The sequence below is a fragment of the Asparagus officinalis genome, chromosome 4, assembly GCF_001876935.1.
Source record: "Asparagus officinalis chromosome 4, Aspof.V1, whole genome shotgun sequence".
NCBI classification, from domain to species: Eukaryota; Viridiplantae; Streptophyta; class Magnoliopsida; order Asparagales; family Asparagaceae; genus Asparagus; species Asparagus officinalis.
In genome coordinates, this window is record NC_033797.1 from 9,742,037 (window position 1) to 9,758,393 (window position 16,357).

At 43.5% G+C, this 16,357-nt stretch overlaps 1 protein-coding gene across 2 annotated transcripts in view; it reads left to right on the forward strand.

Moving 5' to 3' along the window:
• Positions 1,313-16,357, forward strand: part of LOC109836566 (WAT1-related protein At5g64700-like) — a 31,795-nt gene continuing 16,750 nt past the window's right edge. Inside the window, exons 1-2 of one of the 2 annotated variants that reach the window (XM_020404499.1) lie at positions 1,313-1,506; positions 9,700-9,760. In XM_020404499.1, the coding sequence (XP_020260088.1) occupies positions 1,495-1,506; positions 9,700-9,760 (73 nt within the window). In that variant the 5' untranslated portion in view covers positions 1,313-1,494. The remainder of the gene's footprint in view (positions 1,507-9,699; positions 9,761-16,357) is intronic. The other variant, XM_020404501.1, reaches the window with a different exon arrangement.

Below are 16,357 nucleotides of genomic sequence, written 5' to 3' on the forward strand. Positions count from 1 at the left end.
AAGTCAGGAGCGTCCGTTGGACTGGAAAAAGCAATGGAGGACGACTCGACGACCCCAGAAGTGGACGTGCCAAAGTATGGATTAACAAGTGATTTGGGTGTAGAAGTCGCGGAGGCAATTGAAACATTCAACTGCGAAGGACTTGAAGTCAAAGCCATCATTGTCCTCGCCGGAGACGCGCTTGGTCCGGCCTCCGTGGGCACAAGCGAGATCTTCATCAGTGCTGTAGGTGAAGCAGCTACAGTGGATGAGGCAGGCAGGGGCTGCTCTTGCATAGGAGCTGACGCCTGCACGAGCTGCTGTTCCGGAGGAGGAGTTGCGGCAGTAGTTTCAAGCAATGCGGCAGGAGGAACGATTGCCATAGGAGAACCAGGTAAATGTTGCCCTTCTAAAGGAGCCGACATCTGCGCAGGTTCTTGCTCTGAAGTAGTAGCAGCAGTAGTCCCTGGAGAAGGTGAACCTGCACGAAAAAAGGGTCGGAATGCGGAAAGAACATGCGGAAGAAGTCGAAGGAAACTAGGCTTACCGGAGATGTGAAAAGGAGTATAACCAGATACTTTATCGGATGGGACTTTGGGAGCATCGTCAAAAGTGGTGATGTCATCTATGGAATCATGCTCTTCTTCATCTTCACCATCATCCAGCATGTTGCCAACGTCAGCATCCTCATCGTCTCTATCTTCGTCAGCTGCACCACCAATCGAGGATCCTTCATAATCAACTCGCTCCTCATCATCCTGAGCCGCGGAAGGTTCCGAAAGATCTGTTCCAACAGTTGGTTTATTCATAAGTGTAACAACCACTACAGTTCATACCTTGCATGCGTTTTTTTTAAGTTATGTTTGATTCTTTGATGTCCAATGTGAATTTTGAGAGAAAAAAAAAATCGTTGCTTCCATTTGAGATGGGCCTATATGGGAATGAATGTAGTATGGTTGCTGGACCTAGACCTGGTTATCTTAATCTTTTCTTCATAGCCTCATGGTTAAGGCCACATGATAATTTACCGATCATCATGAATCATTGAGTCAATTGTTTAGGCCCAAATGTCAAAGGACCACTGATTAAGATATGCTTAAAGATATTCGTAGGATTTAGATCTTAACTTCTTAACCAAATACTCCTTATTCTAAGGAGTCTCAACAAACTTCTCCCACTCTCTCGCTATCTAAGATATCTCCTCAAATCACTTCCCACTAATCCCCACAAACCCGCCTAACTCACCAACTAACCCTCCCTTACCTGATCTATTTCTCATTTATTTAATAAACCCACAAATTCCTTTCCTCCGTGCCAATCTCAAAAACAAAAACAGTTGCTCTCAACATCCTCCTCCTCCTCTAAATCCTCGCTATCATCTAGTTGCCCATCTTCTTTTGCTCAGGTTCAAGGTCCAAGTCCTCTTTGCTCCAGCCACCACCTGGATTGCCTATTGAATAATCGATCCAGCAGCCCTTGTGGGGTGCAAGTTCTTAGGAGCATGGGACACACTCTATGATCATACTGGCAAGTATCTTGTTCCTTGATTATTATTAGTATTACTTGGATTTTTTCTTCATGCAAGCATTTTTGTTTGCTTCTTGTTGAATATTTTCATTTATGATCTCATTTCGTAGTATTCTATCATTCTTGACTTCTCTAAGAATTTGTTCTCATGCAAGCATTTTTCTTTCTTCTTCAATTCTTTTTTTTTTTCATGATCTCCTTATTTAATTCCTAGTATTCTCATCCTAGAGTTATGATAATATATGGGTGAATAAATTCGTGGTTGATATGATTTGGACTTATAGAAAATAGAGTTGACTAATTTACATATGTTTAATCGCATGATTTTTGCAATACTGCAATCCTTTAACTACTAGACTTCTCAACGTACTGTGACAGCTTCCTCTTGCTAGATACTATGGATTAATCATTCTACCCTCATGAAAGATCATGTCTCGTTAGAAATCCATTTGGTAGATGTTTATTTCATGTTGGAATTTGTCATATTGCAAACTGATTATGTCTGTTTGATTTACACGGTCACATCTTTTTGATATAGTCGGAGTCATATTCGTTTTTAGATGGAAGTCTACTTGGTCAAAGAAAGAGAGGGTACAAGGAGTTTTCTGTCATCTTAATACTAGCTTGGAGTTGGTGGGACAGTAGGATTGTAGTTTCTTTGTGGCATTACATGCCTATCTTGTTAGACAAAGTCATATCACAGTGGATTAGTAGACTAATGTTGTATATGTGCTATGTTGGTTACAAATCATGTTAAGTCATTACGAGGATCAAGGTGGTAAACTAAGGGTATATGTGAGTAGTTAAATATTTGCTAGTACTCATATAGACAGTCACAAATAAAAATTTACAATCAAGAGGGGGTTAGTGTGTACTTATAAATTTCACATCAAAGTTCAGGAGGTAGTGTACAATTATTGACAATATTGCTGGTTGTTAACATTAATGCCCCTTCCATTTAAAGAGGTGAATTTTTTGATGAGGTTGAAGAGAGGTTGCAAGTAGATACGGAGGCTATTTGAAAATCTGTTGGGGAATTCGAAACAATCAATCGAACCCTTGCCCTTCCGGACCTTGTGTTGAAAGTAGGAAAGTAGGAATAAAACCACAAATAAAGATCTAACTTGCAAAAAACAGTAAGGGAGATGAACACACGGATTTAACGAGGTTCGGCAACGTGCCTACGTCCTCGGGAGCCACACCACACAATCTTTTTATTAATTAAAGAAGAAAATACAAGCTCTCAAACAAGGGGTAAATCTCTCTGAGATTCTCTCTCTCTTTGCAGCCAAAAAGCTCTTTTTTGATGTCCTACAAACCCTAAAAACGTTTGGGTATTTATAGAATCCTGAAACAAAACAGAGTCCCAAACAGTTTAGGAAACTGTCTGGGCGATTCGCGGTCGACCGCCGTGCCAAGGCCGGTCGACCGGCCAGAGAAAAATCTGTTTACAGGGTCCTGTGCACATTTGCGGTCGACCGCAGCGGCCACGCCGGTCGACCGACCAGAGCGAAAACTTCTTCTCAGTCTCCTGCAGTGCACGCGGTCGACCGGCTCTGCCACTGCGGTCGACCGCACAGTCTTCTGACTGTTTTCTTCATCTTTTCGATTGCAGCTTTGGGTCTACACACTTAGACTAACAATCTCCCACTTGGAGACCAAAGCGCCATGGGGTATATATAGAATCCTGGTTGAAACAGATTCCTAAACAGATCAGGAAACTGTCTGGGCGATTCGCGGTCGACCGCCGTGCCAAGGCCGGTCGACCGGTCAGAACGAAATCTGTTTACAGGGTCTTGTGCACGATCTCGGTCGACCGCAGCGGCCACGCCGGTCGACCGGCCAGAGCGACCGATTCTTCTCAGTTTCCTGCAGTGCACGCGGTCGACCGGATCTGCCACTGCGGTCGACCGCACAGTCTTCTGACTGTTTTCTTCGTGTTTTCAATTGCAGCTTCGGGTCTACACACTTAGACTAACAATCTCCCACTTGGAGACCAAAGCGCCATCAACGAGGAAAAATTCTTTCTTCAATCAACATCCCGATGATTGCGCCGATCCTCGTAGTGTGGCTCCGCCTTCGTCTTCTACTCGTGAAGGCCAACTGAAGTTGCGCACAACTCCAGTTTCTCAATGGTGACTGTCTTTGTCAACATGTCCGTCGGATTTTGACTCCCCAAAATCTTCATTAAATGCAACTTTCCGTCTTCAACTAGCGAGCGTATAAAATGGTATTTAACGTCGATGTGCTTCGTTCTTGCATGATATACTGGATTCTGGGCAAGATGTATAGCGCTCTGGCTATCACAATAAAGAACTCCTCTCCCTTGCTTCAGATCCAACTCTTCCAAGCACCCGTTCAACCAGATCATCTCCTTGCTTGCTTCAGTCACCGCGACATACTCAGCCTCAGTTGTAGACAAAGTCACAATCTTCTGCAGACGTGAGACCCAGCTCACTGCTGTCGACGCTAAGGTATAAACATACCCCGTGGTGCTTCGCCTCGTTAAGGTATAAATATACCCCGTGGTGCTTCGCCTCGTATCATGATCACCGGCGAAGTCTGCATCCACGTATCCCTGCAGCACCAACTCCTTCCTCCTGAAACATAGTGGCTTGTTAGTTGTCCCTCTCAAGTACCGCATTATCCACTTCACGGCCTCCCAATGCTGCTTTCCTGGATTGCTTGCAAATCTGCTCACAACTCCCACTGCATGGGCGATGTCCGGCCTCGTGCAAACCATCGCGTACATGAGACTCCCAATGGCCGAAGAATATGGCACCCTGCTCATATGCTCTCTATCTGCATCTGTCTTAGGCGATTGCTCCTCAGATAACTTGAACTGACTTCCAAGGGGTGTGCTAACAACTTTAGCATTCTGCATGTTGAACCTCTGAAGTACCTTCTCAATGTATTCAGCTTGGCTCAAACTCAATGTCCCTTCAGCTTCATCCCTACTGATTCGCATCCCTAGAATCTGCTTCGCTGCACCCAGATCCTTCATTGCAAATTCCTTTGCTAGCTGCCTCTTCAAACTGTTTATCTCTTCTAAACACGGTCCTGCTACCAACATGTCATCAACATATAATAACAAAATAATGAAGCTGGACTCGAACCTTTTGAAATAACAGCAATGATCCGAATTGCATCTTCTGTAGCCATTGTTCTGCATGAAGTTATCAAACTTCTTATACCACTGTCTCGGAGCCTGTTTCAAACCATATAAGCTCTTCTTGAGCTTGCACACCATCTCTTCCTTTCCTTCTTCAATGAAGCCAACAGGCTGCTTCATGTAGATTTCTTCATCCAAGTCACCATGAAGAAAGGCAGTCTTCACATCTAACTGCTCAAGGAAGAGGTCTTCTGCAGCTACCAAACTCAACACCACTCTGATGGTTGTGAGTTTCACAACAGGGGAAAATATCTCCGTGTAGTCCACTCCTTCCCGCTGTTGAAACCCTTTCACTACTAATCTGGCCTTGAATCTCTTGCTTCCATCACTCTCCTGCTTGACCCGGTAGACCCATTTATTGTGCAAGGCTTTCAGAACAAACATCATCACCCCTATCTGGAAGTTCCTCTATATCCATGTACTCGGATCCACCTGTATCCGTAGTGCTGCTCCCACTGCTTTGGCTATCCTTGGCATTGTCCCTGTCCTTGTACATCACCTCCTCATTGAATATCACATCCCGGCTCCTGATGATCTTCCTGTTCTTCTCATCCCAAAGGCGATACCCGAACTCATCAATGCCGTATCCAATGAATGTGCACTTCTGTGACTTAGCTTCTAGCTTGTCCCTGACATGGTCACTGATATGAACATAAGCCACGCAACCAAATACCCGCAAGTGTGAGAGATTTATCTTCTTTCCACTCCAAACCTCCTCTGGAATCCCAAAATCTAATGGAACTGATGGCCCGTGATTAATAAGGTATGCTGCCGTATGTACCGCATCCGCCCAAAATGTCTTAGGCAGACCTGCATGTAATCGCATGCTCCGCGCACGCTCTGTCAAGGTCCTGTTCATCCTCTCTGCAATGCCGTTCTGCTGCGGCGTCCCTGGAGTAGTCCTCTCTAAGCGAATCCCATTCGTAGCACAGAACCTCTTGAACTCCTCCAGCTCGTATTCTCCACCATTATCTGATCTCAAGCACTTCACCTTCAGATCTGTCTCGTTCTCGACCATGGCCTTCCACTTCTTGAAGATCTCGAACACCTCTGACTTGTGCTTCATGAAGTAAACCCACACCTTCCTCGAGTGATCGTCGATAAAGGTGACGTAGTATCTCGAACCGCCAAAAGAAGACACACTGGCTGGGCCCCATACATCTGTATGAATCAACTCTAGCTTCTGAGCCTTAGGTGGCCTTCCACCCTTCTGGAAACTAACCCTCTTCTGCTTCCCAAAGATGCAGTCTTCACAAACCCCGACTTCCACGGTGTCGATCCCGGTTAGCTTTCCTTGTGAATGTAGAATTTTCATCCCTTTCTCGCTCATGTGCCCCAGCCTATTGTGCCACAGATCTGTACTCTCCTTGCCAGCTGCAATTGCGAGGGTGTCACTCGCATGTGAAGTGAGGTAGAGAGTTCCCGTTTTGTTGCCTCGGGCAACAACCATCGTACCGTTGGAGATCCTCCACGAATCCCCGGTGAATGTCGAAACGTAGCCTTCTGCTCCAAGTTGTCCCACCGAAACAAGATTCCTCTTCAGCTTCGGCACGTGTCTCACGTTCTTCAAGTTCCACTTAGAGCCCTTTATCTGTATCTGAACGTCGCCCTTTCCAACAATATTGCAAGGTTCATTATCCCCCAAGTATACTTTACCAAAGTCCCCTGCTACATAGTTCTGAAGTAGTCTCCTATTAGCAGTGGCGTGGAAAGAGGCTCCTGAGTCGATGACCCAAGAATCAGAATCGCTATCCATAGCAAGGATCAAGGCATCCTGCACGATATGAGCCTCCTGCTCACCCGCATCCTTCTTTGGTGCTTTACAGACCGAAGACATATGGCCCTCCTGGCCGCAGTTCCAACACTTCCCTTTGATAGACCTAACCTTCGAGTTCGGCCTCTTCTTCGCTGATTTCGACCGATTCCTGTTCTGGTTCCCTTTCTTCTGGCTTCTGCCTCTCTGCTCAAAACTTAGGGCTGAACCTGAACCTTCTGATTCGGACGATTTTCTTCTAACCTCCTCGGATAGAATCATGCTAACAACCTCATTTAGCTTCAACTTCTCTTTCCCCGCCGAGTTGCTAATTGCCGTCACACAACCTGCCCAACTACCCGGCAACTGCGATAGTAGTAGAAGGGCCTGCACTTCGTCATCGAACGTGATGTCCACGGAGATAAGTTGATCAACAATCGTGTTGAACTCGCTGAGGTGCATCGTGAAGGACCGTCCTTCTGCCATCTTGAGGTTGAAAAGAGTTTTGACTAGATGCACCTTGTTTGCTGCCGACGGTTGCTCGTACATCTTCGCGAGCGCTTCCATAAGCCCCACCGTCGTCTTCTCCTTCAGAATATTGTGGGCTACTGATTTGGCGAGCGACAACCGGATTTGCCCTAGAACCTTCCTATCTAGTACCTCCCAATCACCATCTGACTCCTCTTTCTTCTTTCCCTTTTCCTTGCCCATCAACGGGCGATACAAGTCCTTCTGGTACAGATAGTCCTCCATCTGCGACTTCCAGTAGGCGAAATCCGATCCGTCGAACTTCTCAATCTTTGATTTGCTTTCCTCTGCCATGGCTTTCACACAAATTGCTGAACGAAGCTCTGATACCAGTTGTTGGGGATTCGAAACAATCAATCGAACCCTTGCCCTTCCGGACCTTGTGTTGAAAGTAGGAAAGTAGGAATAAACCACAAATAAAGATCTAACCTTGTAAAAAACAGTAAAAGAGACGAACACACAGATTTAACGAGGTTCGGCAACGTGCCTACGTCCTCGGGAGCCACACCACACAATCTTTCTATTAATTGAAGAAGAAAATACAAGCTCTCAAACAAGGGGTAAATCTCTCTGAGATTCTCTCTCTCTTTGCAGTCAAAAAGCTCTCCTTCGACCGGTCAGAACGAAATCTGTTTACAGGGTCTTGTGCACGATCTCGGTCGACCGCAGCGGCCACGCCGGTCGACCGGCCAGAGCGACCGATTCTTCTCAGTTTCCTGCAGTGCACGCGGTCGACCGGATCTGCCACTGCGGTCGACCGCACAGTCTTCTGACTGTTTTCTTCGTCTTTTCGATTGCAGCTTCGGGTCTACACACTTAGACTAACAGCAAGTAGATACGGAGGCTATTTGAAAATCTGTATGATAACAAGGCCACTCGTCAAGTTTAACAGAAAATTGGAGAATTGTGCTTATATTAGACAATATTCCACGAATTTATAAACTGTCTAAAATTCTTGCGGAAACATAAGCGTATGTTTGTTGACGTAGGACACCTGAATAAGTTTAGGGATTATACTATATTTCTTATGTAAGTTAGATGTTGCAAGGGTAAGGATGGTTTCCTACCATCTGGAAAGCTCCACAATATCACAAGTCTACATGTTAAGTTTAGCAATTAATTTGAGGATTGTATGTATAGAATATATATTTGATGAACTGACTGACTTGGAGAAAGGCAAGCATATATTAATGGACTGGGTTATATGAATATTAGTGACAAAGCTAGTCAACAATCACAAAGAGTACAAACCATTGGACAAGAGAATTTTTGGGCTTGTGAGAATTCTTGATGTGAGATTTGTTGGGTTTCGGTTGATATCCATGAGTGGATTCTGACATATGTTATCTTGATGACTTAAGTCGAGTGATATGACATGAGTCTATGAGATTTAGATTTTTGGGTTTAACATCGTGGCCGATTATACAACCGCGTATTTGATCACCTAGTCCCATTTACTAGGTGGGTTGTGCATAAACAGATAAGCTATTAAGATATGGGTCAGAAGCATGTCCTGGTAATATCTATTTGTACTTATTATGAACTCATGAGTTTGGAAAGTTCACGTTTTACGGGATCTTGGTACTCAAGTGTCTAAATAGACAAAACTTATCTGATATTAATTTTTGGAGATCACCTAAAATATTATGATTAGGGTACAACCCGGTTTATACTTATAGTACTTATCTTGTTTGATACTGTGTTTGACATGCATGACTTTATAGATAATTGTTGCTTGATCACCTAATTGTTTTCCAATAGGAGAGACTGTGCATGAAGACGACTTCGGTTAAAAATATGATTTATAAGCGTGCTTTCATAGGAGAGACTGTGCATGAAGACGACTTCGGTTAAAAATATGATTTATAAGCGTGCTTTCATAGCATGGCTATGTTCTCGATATCGACATCCCGATATGAGATTTTTCCTTGGCTATTTACTATTATAGCATCGACTAGACGATGCACCTATCTTGATTTGGACATGTTCTGGGTCACGGTTATTGTCATAGTTTTACAGAAGTCGTTCCACGGTAACTCTGTGGTTAGTGCACAACATTTCATGCACAGTCATATAAAATTTAATCGACAAACATGGGGTTTATAAAGGGGAATTAGACGAAGAATGTAACATGTATATAAACGGGCATATGCGCATTCCTGATATCTTGAGTTATATATATACATGGGCCAAAGAGCCAATTCCTGACTTGAAGCCGTGTTCCCGGGACGGTTTACGGGGAACCGATTTATATACATGAAATTATTCTTCTCTAATTCAAATAACATGAAAAATAAGAATAATGTGTTTATATGCTTTGTGATAGATTTGGCATGCACGACATGTCCTGGATGAGGTTTTGATGATGTATATTTGTATTGCTGTGTATAGAATTTTGGGAGTTAATATTTAGAGATTTACAATTTGAGATATATGGTATATGCGAGGGTTTCCTTGTTTGGATTATTCCCTCGACGTACTCATCTCTCACGTTGTGGGTTTCTAAATCTTACCTTCCTTTAGCATGTAATTGATATCCATGTTTAGAAACTTCCTCTATAATCTTTAATTGAGTTTTCATCGTATTTTTGGTTTATAAGATAGGCATTTTCTTTATCACTGAAAATGTAGAATTTATATTTTCTTTACATCTACCACTTGTACTTACACGTGCACAATTTTTCTCATTTTACATGCTTGCTGGGAGTTTTCTGATTCCCCTGGGGTTTGCATGCCCCAGACTTGGGAATTGTTCTTTCTTCGCAGGACCAAGAGTACTTTAAGGATTAAGACCAGCGACAGTAATCACCTTCTCTCCCTTCACTCTCTCAGCTTTAGCTATGGAGTCTTTCTTGTAATCACTTGTGGTTCCAGACTAAGATGTATTTTCCTCTTTCCTACTTTGAATAGTTATGGACATGTAAGAGAACTTGTCTTTTCAGAGTTTTCTTTATCTATCTAGTTCCTTTGTTTTTAGTTACATGCTCTATATAGTAGTTCTTTTAGCAATATATCGGTATACAGGATGATCCAAAGGCGTGAATGTAACCGTATGGTTGCATTGCCGACCGAGTCACGCTCCAAATTATTGAAATTTTGGACCCGGGGCGTGACAATAAGTCCCGTTGTAGGACTAGGAATTGAATCATGAGTTTGTGACATTAAGGCTGAAGGAGAAGGGAATGGATTCTCTTCAAGACCCCCTAGTTCTAAAGCAGGAGACTCAGGGAGGTCCATCACTGGAGCAGATTCTGCATCTGCAGCCATTAATTCGTCCTCTTCGCCCTCGGGAGGATGATAAGAAGAAACTTCGCCCGATAGGGCTGGGCCATGAGAACGAAGTCCAGCTCTATGTGGCAGGCTTGCCACGGACGATTCCTGTTGTTCTTCATCAACAGCAGCTTTGATGGCATCAGCCATCAACTTAGATTTTTATTGGCCTTTGGGGGGAGAATCAACCAGAAGTTTCCGACGAATTTGTTTATCGTATTTGCCGGCTTCATCCGCTGAGAGTTTTCTCTTCTCAGCTGCTCTGGTCATGGGGGGATCAACCGCTCGTTGCTCTTCCACCGGAGCAGGCTGGGATCTTTGTTCCTCTTCCTGTCCACCCGGCTGATTCTCGATGGATAGGAACTCGTCAATCCCTCTCAAGCGAGATGTTTTGGACCCCTTCCTTAAAGCATACATATGTCTAATGTCTTTCAGGCAAGATGTATTCAAGTTGTAATTGGGAGTCTGAGAAGCGGCGTAATACCAATTGCAGAAACTTATGGAAGTGTAGGAGTTGGAAGTTTTGTGGGGAAGCTTGAAGACGGCCTTGGTACAACCTGCCACACTTATGGAAGTGTAGGAGTTGGAAGTTTTGTGGGGAAGCTTGAAGACGGCCTTGGTACAACCTGCCACAAAATAATACCAAGCCCTGGCTCCTTCATATAAATCGCCCACAACTGATAGTTGAGGACGAGGGTTCCCGACGTACAACTGATCATACCCAAATTGGCGAGCGAACCTATAGGGTTGGTAAGGTTCAATGAAACAGTTGACGCCTTGCCGAAAGATCAGGTAGCCTGGCCTGATAGAGAGAAGCCAATGGAAAACACCCTCGCTCAGCTGAGTGAATCCATTAGGACCTGCTACGTCCTGATATTCTGCGCCATAGACGCTGCCCTCGAAATCAGGGAAACAGCGGTAGATATGGAAATTGGTGTCTCGCGCTAAGATTTGGCGAATTCTAACCATGTACCCCCCTTCCCATTTCGCAGACTCTAGTCGTTGCACGAATGGGATGAATGAGTCTCCCGGGGGAGAGGCTGCACTCATCAAAGGAAGACAGTGAAGCACGTACCAAGCCATCAAATAGGTATATGGCATTGGCACCCTGGGATTGGGAGTTTTGAAAGCCTTGTGACCCTCAGACTCCACCTCTGTAATGTCAACGAAGTCCGAGGCCAACTCCCGCAATCCATACTGCAAACAACCCACCATAGCATTGAGGAGGCTCACAGGTCTCCCATGTGCCAAAAGGACAACAGGGTAGACCACCTCAATGGCAAGGGCATCGACCGGCCTAGTAGGGACGACGCAACATTTGAGCCACAGCATCAAGAACCCAACCAGCAGTGCTGTGTCAGAAATTGGAATTAGAGCTTGATAATGGAAGTTTTCAAACTCTGTATGAGCCGGGAAAACATCTTCTTTAGCCTCGTTGGTATAATGGGAGGTAGCGTTGTCAATACGAGCCTGAACTTCCTCCAAAGTACTGGTAGGCAATCGGGTCACAGAGGCTCCTTTAGTGGTCAAGTTCTGGAATAAATATTCCGCCCAAGACACTTGTTTAATGCCGCTTCCTCGAGCCCCCGTCAGCTGCATGCAAATGTGGAAGTGACACATGACTTCCCAGAGGGTGGCATAAATTTCGGGGCTGGTCTTCTTTAAAATTTTAAGTTCCGTGGATCCCGCAACAAACTCTTCGTACGGTAAATCCCCAAGAAGAAAACCCGAGACTTCATGCATCTCGTGAAGAGCGAAGCCTAACTCCCCCATAGGAGTGAAGAAAGTGCAACTCTCAGGATTATACTTCTCCAGTATGGAGAAGAAGTGAAAGTGGCTCTGGACAATCCCGAACTTAGTAGCCCGCACAGGAACCAGCAATCCAGCTCGGGCAAGAGGTGCTTCCAATTCATCCAAAACGAACTTGGTCATCCGGGTCCACCACCCCGTCACCGGAGAATGAACCCAGCCAGGAGTTCTAAATCCTTGCGCGGGAAACTCTCCTTTCTTCGCCACAAACCTCTTGACAAAGGTATTTGCCGGACTGGCCACTTCGCCAAGGGGATACTCCTTAGCAAATAAACCTGGCCGTAAAGCTGTCACCTGTCGGTTATAACCAACTGTGCGGACCCCGTGGAAAGTCAGAGTTCCGAGAGTGACCCCATCCAGATCCTTAACCAGGGGCCAATCCATACGTCTTGGGACGGAAGCACACTGGAAATAAGATATGGGGAACATCCTCTCCATATTGGGCAAGAAAAGGTTGCGGTCCCCAACTTTCCGCAGCCACTTATAGTCCCCATCATAAGCAGTGCTTGCTTCGAAGTCAACAAAGTCCCCGAAGAGGTATCCAGGTTTGACTATCAGCTTACGGCTTGGGTTTTCAAGTCGAGCGTCCGTAACCAATGTCCTAAGAGTCTCAGAAGAAGCGTGGGTGATTAATTCTACGCGACTCTTCTCCCTAATTCAGAAAACTGGGAGTTCTTGGCGCGAGCTGAAGGTCATGTTCATGTCCGCACCACCTTCATGCCCAAAATGGTGGCGAAACAGAAGGGGTTCACTGGTGTGGCGCACTGCAAAATAAAAAAAATTTAGACAAGGCAAAAGTAAAACTCAGACGCGAAGGTTGACTGCTGCGTCAGATTAGCTTGAACGCGAAGGTCGAACCTAGCGTCAAAAATCTCAGACGCGAAGGTCGAACCTCGCGTCAGAAAGTTCAGACGCGTAGGTCGACCCTCGAGTCAAAAATCTGAGACGCGGAGGTCGAAACCCTCGTCAAAAATACCAAACGACGGAGTCCAGCTCCGCGTTATTGAAACGAGTTTCCTCGTTGATCTAAAGACCAGAACTTGCCGAAGCAAGTTTAATGACCACGAAGGTCGTACTCACCGCCGATCAGTGGAAGTTAGGGCGGCACGTTCGCCTGAGCAGCAGCACGTGTCGATCCTTGAGCCGCAGCGACGTCGGACTTGGGAGGACGAGAGACCAATTTCTTGGGTGCCATAGGGTTTTATCGGAGGAGAAGAACAGTTTTCGCCGGAGATGAGAACGAAAATTTTTCGTTGGAATTTCAAGAAGAGTTGAATGACTATTGATTTGACCTCCAGCGGTCTATTTATAGACAGCTGTGACCTGTCAAATCGTAATGGACGGGATTCGAGGTCAGAATCCTGCCCAAACTCAACCCTAGCGTTCGAGTTGTTTGGGCTTCCAAACGCGAAGCTCACTATCGCGTTCAAATTTCCCAACGCTGAGCTCATCCACGCGTTCTAACTCTTAAATGCAGAAATTATCTCTGTATTTGGACCGCTATGATAGCAGCTTCTTGACTACCAAGGCTACGACACAGTCCCTAGATGAATAAAAGAAGAGCTAACAGCAATCATCAAGGCGACCAAAGCCGAGAAGAAACAAACGACTCCACTGGGGAGTCTATTTGAAAAGTACAGATAGATTATAATTAACAACATTGAAATCAAGAGCTAACAGCAATCATCAAGGCGACCAAAGCCGAGAAGAAACAAACGACTCCACTGGGGAGTCTATTTGAAAAGTACAGATAGATTATAATTAACAACATTGAAATCATCTGGCTCGATCAGACGGAATGAGCAATCGATCTATTAAATTTTGGGATCCAAAGTATTCCGAAAATTCGTCCCAGTCAACCGTGAACTTTCGAAAACTTTGGAGGGGGTTCTGTAGGCTGTCTAAAAATCACAATGGATACTTGATCCCTATCAAGCTCCGACAATGGAAGTCACAATCAGACGACTTTCTAATCACTGTATTCGCAATTCTACAATCGCTACAAACACGGCCTCATTTTTGAGATGATTGATCTTGATGGTTGCGACAACAACATGACTAATATTATATTAGCAACTATGAGAGATGCTGATGAGCAGTGTAATGATTTCAGAAATAAAAGGTTGGACGTAGTTGGTGAGTTGCTTGGTAGAGAGCTGTGGGCAAATATTCATCTAAAAACACTATGAATATTGATTCCCGTCAAGTTCCTACAACGAAAGCTACAATCAAATAGCTTTCGCGCCGACAATCGAAAGCTGCAAATGGAGGACTTTTCACATAGATCGAGAAGAGTTACAATTCAACGACACTCAAGCCACCCGCGCGTTCGTAGGGGTTCAACCAACACCGACCCCCGCGTTCCTAAACTACAACAAACCAAAACATGAGCGACCCTCGCGTTCAATGATGTTCAGCCAATACCCAACCTCGCGTCTCAATTCTAAGAGGCGACGTTGGGCTTTGAACGCCAGATTGGGCGTTTGACTCGTTCAAATACGAGTCGAACGGTTTCAGAACTGTTTCCCCACGATCTGAGGAAATCACGCCCACTTATGAGCGGATTTAGAGGGTAGTTACAGCCTTTTATCCACCTATAAAAGCTCAACAAACTCAACTGAGTTAAGGGCTGGCTTTTTGGAACGGAAGAGTTGGCAGCAGGTTGGATTCTCAGGATCTCAACCACTCAGGTTTGGTGATTCAACAGCAGCAACAGTAAAATCATTGGAGATAGGATTTTTGAATCAAATTCAGAAGATCAAATCTGAGAGGATTCTCCAACAACAGAATATCAGCTTGGTCATTAACCGAATTTTCGGTTCTAACAACTCGGTTAACAGAGTTCTAACTCGTTCAGAGTTCTTAAACTCGTTGAAGAGTTACTTATAAAGTTTTCCACAGAAGTTCATCGTTCCCATGAGATAAAAGACGGTCGGATCGTCAACGGAGAGCAAATTCGACGCGAGCAATCGAAGGAGGCATTCCATCGCTACCGAGAAGAACCCAGTTTTAAACAAAGGAGAGAATCAAATTCGTTCTCTTCTCTTTTGTAATCAAGTTGTAATCGGAATCAAAGAAATACAAGTCAATTTTCTTTTGTTCTTTTCATTGCAATTTTCCTACAAGGTTAGAAGCTACTTCTTTTTTCTCTGTAATAAATTCTTTTGTTATGCATCCAATAAGAATTTCTGTTGTGCCATAATGTTACATTTGCTATGTCTGTGTTATTTTCCATGAGGATCTGAACTAAATACATTAAAATTTTCATTGTCAATTTGCTTTAGATTATAATATTAATATTTAATTTTGATATATTTATTTTATGAAGAAGGGATATCACTTAACCTTGGTACTAAATCATCGGCGATTCTACAACATTTATCATCTGGACACTTATTATTAATATCTTTATCCACTTTCTTATTGCAGTCTTTGCAAATATAGAACCACTGCTCAACTCTATTATAAATGGTAGTTGTTGTTGCCTTAAAGGTGCGATAGTATGTTTGTATATTGGTAAATTATTCTTAGGTTTAATCGTATGAATTTTGGAGTAGGTTTTCTAAAATCATACCTCTTTCAAAGGTTATAATGGTTGTATATATATATATATTATTAATTTGAATTTCTGTTGTATTTATAAAGAGCCTTAATGGAGATACTTTTGTCTTGGCAGCTTACTCTAAAAGAGCGCTGCATATTACCTTTAAAATGTAATAATTTTTCTTTACGGTGTTATATGGATGTTTGCTTGGTTTACTTACTATTCTCTTATTTCTTTAGTAAGTTGTATCTTTGGATTGATACATATTATTGACGCAATTTACGATGACATGCATATCTCCTCTATAAAATTAAGACAGATATAAGGTGAATTTTATATTTAGTGGCCTTTAATAAGAATTTTACTAATGAAATATACTACCTTCATACTTAGAGATCTTGAATTCTAATAGTGCTATTACATCATTATATTTGATAGTGTCTTTAAGAATTGATCATTCGTTAGTAGTCATACCCCTAAATAAAGTCACACGCAGGGTCGTGATACTATATAAGAAAAAGAAAATTGCCGATTTAATATTTTTTGCTTACGCAAAGTATAGTAATTTTTCTTTTATCTTCTATGAAGAATGTTTCTTTGATGAGCACAAAGTTGTTCAATATATTCTTCAGGGGGTATTCAGTCAGTGTTTCTTTGATAAATATAACTTATGTTAGTGTTAATTGAAGTGATTCATGGACGTTCCGAATTTCATTTGAAATGAAAACTGCTTGATTCTTTTGAATGATATCTCTAAATTTTCTAATAGTTCTCC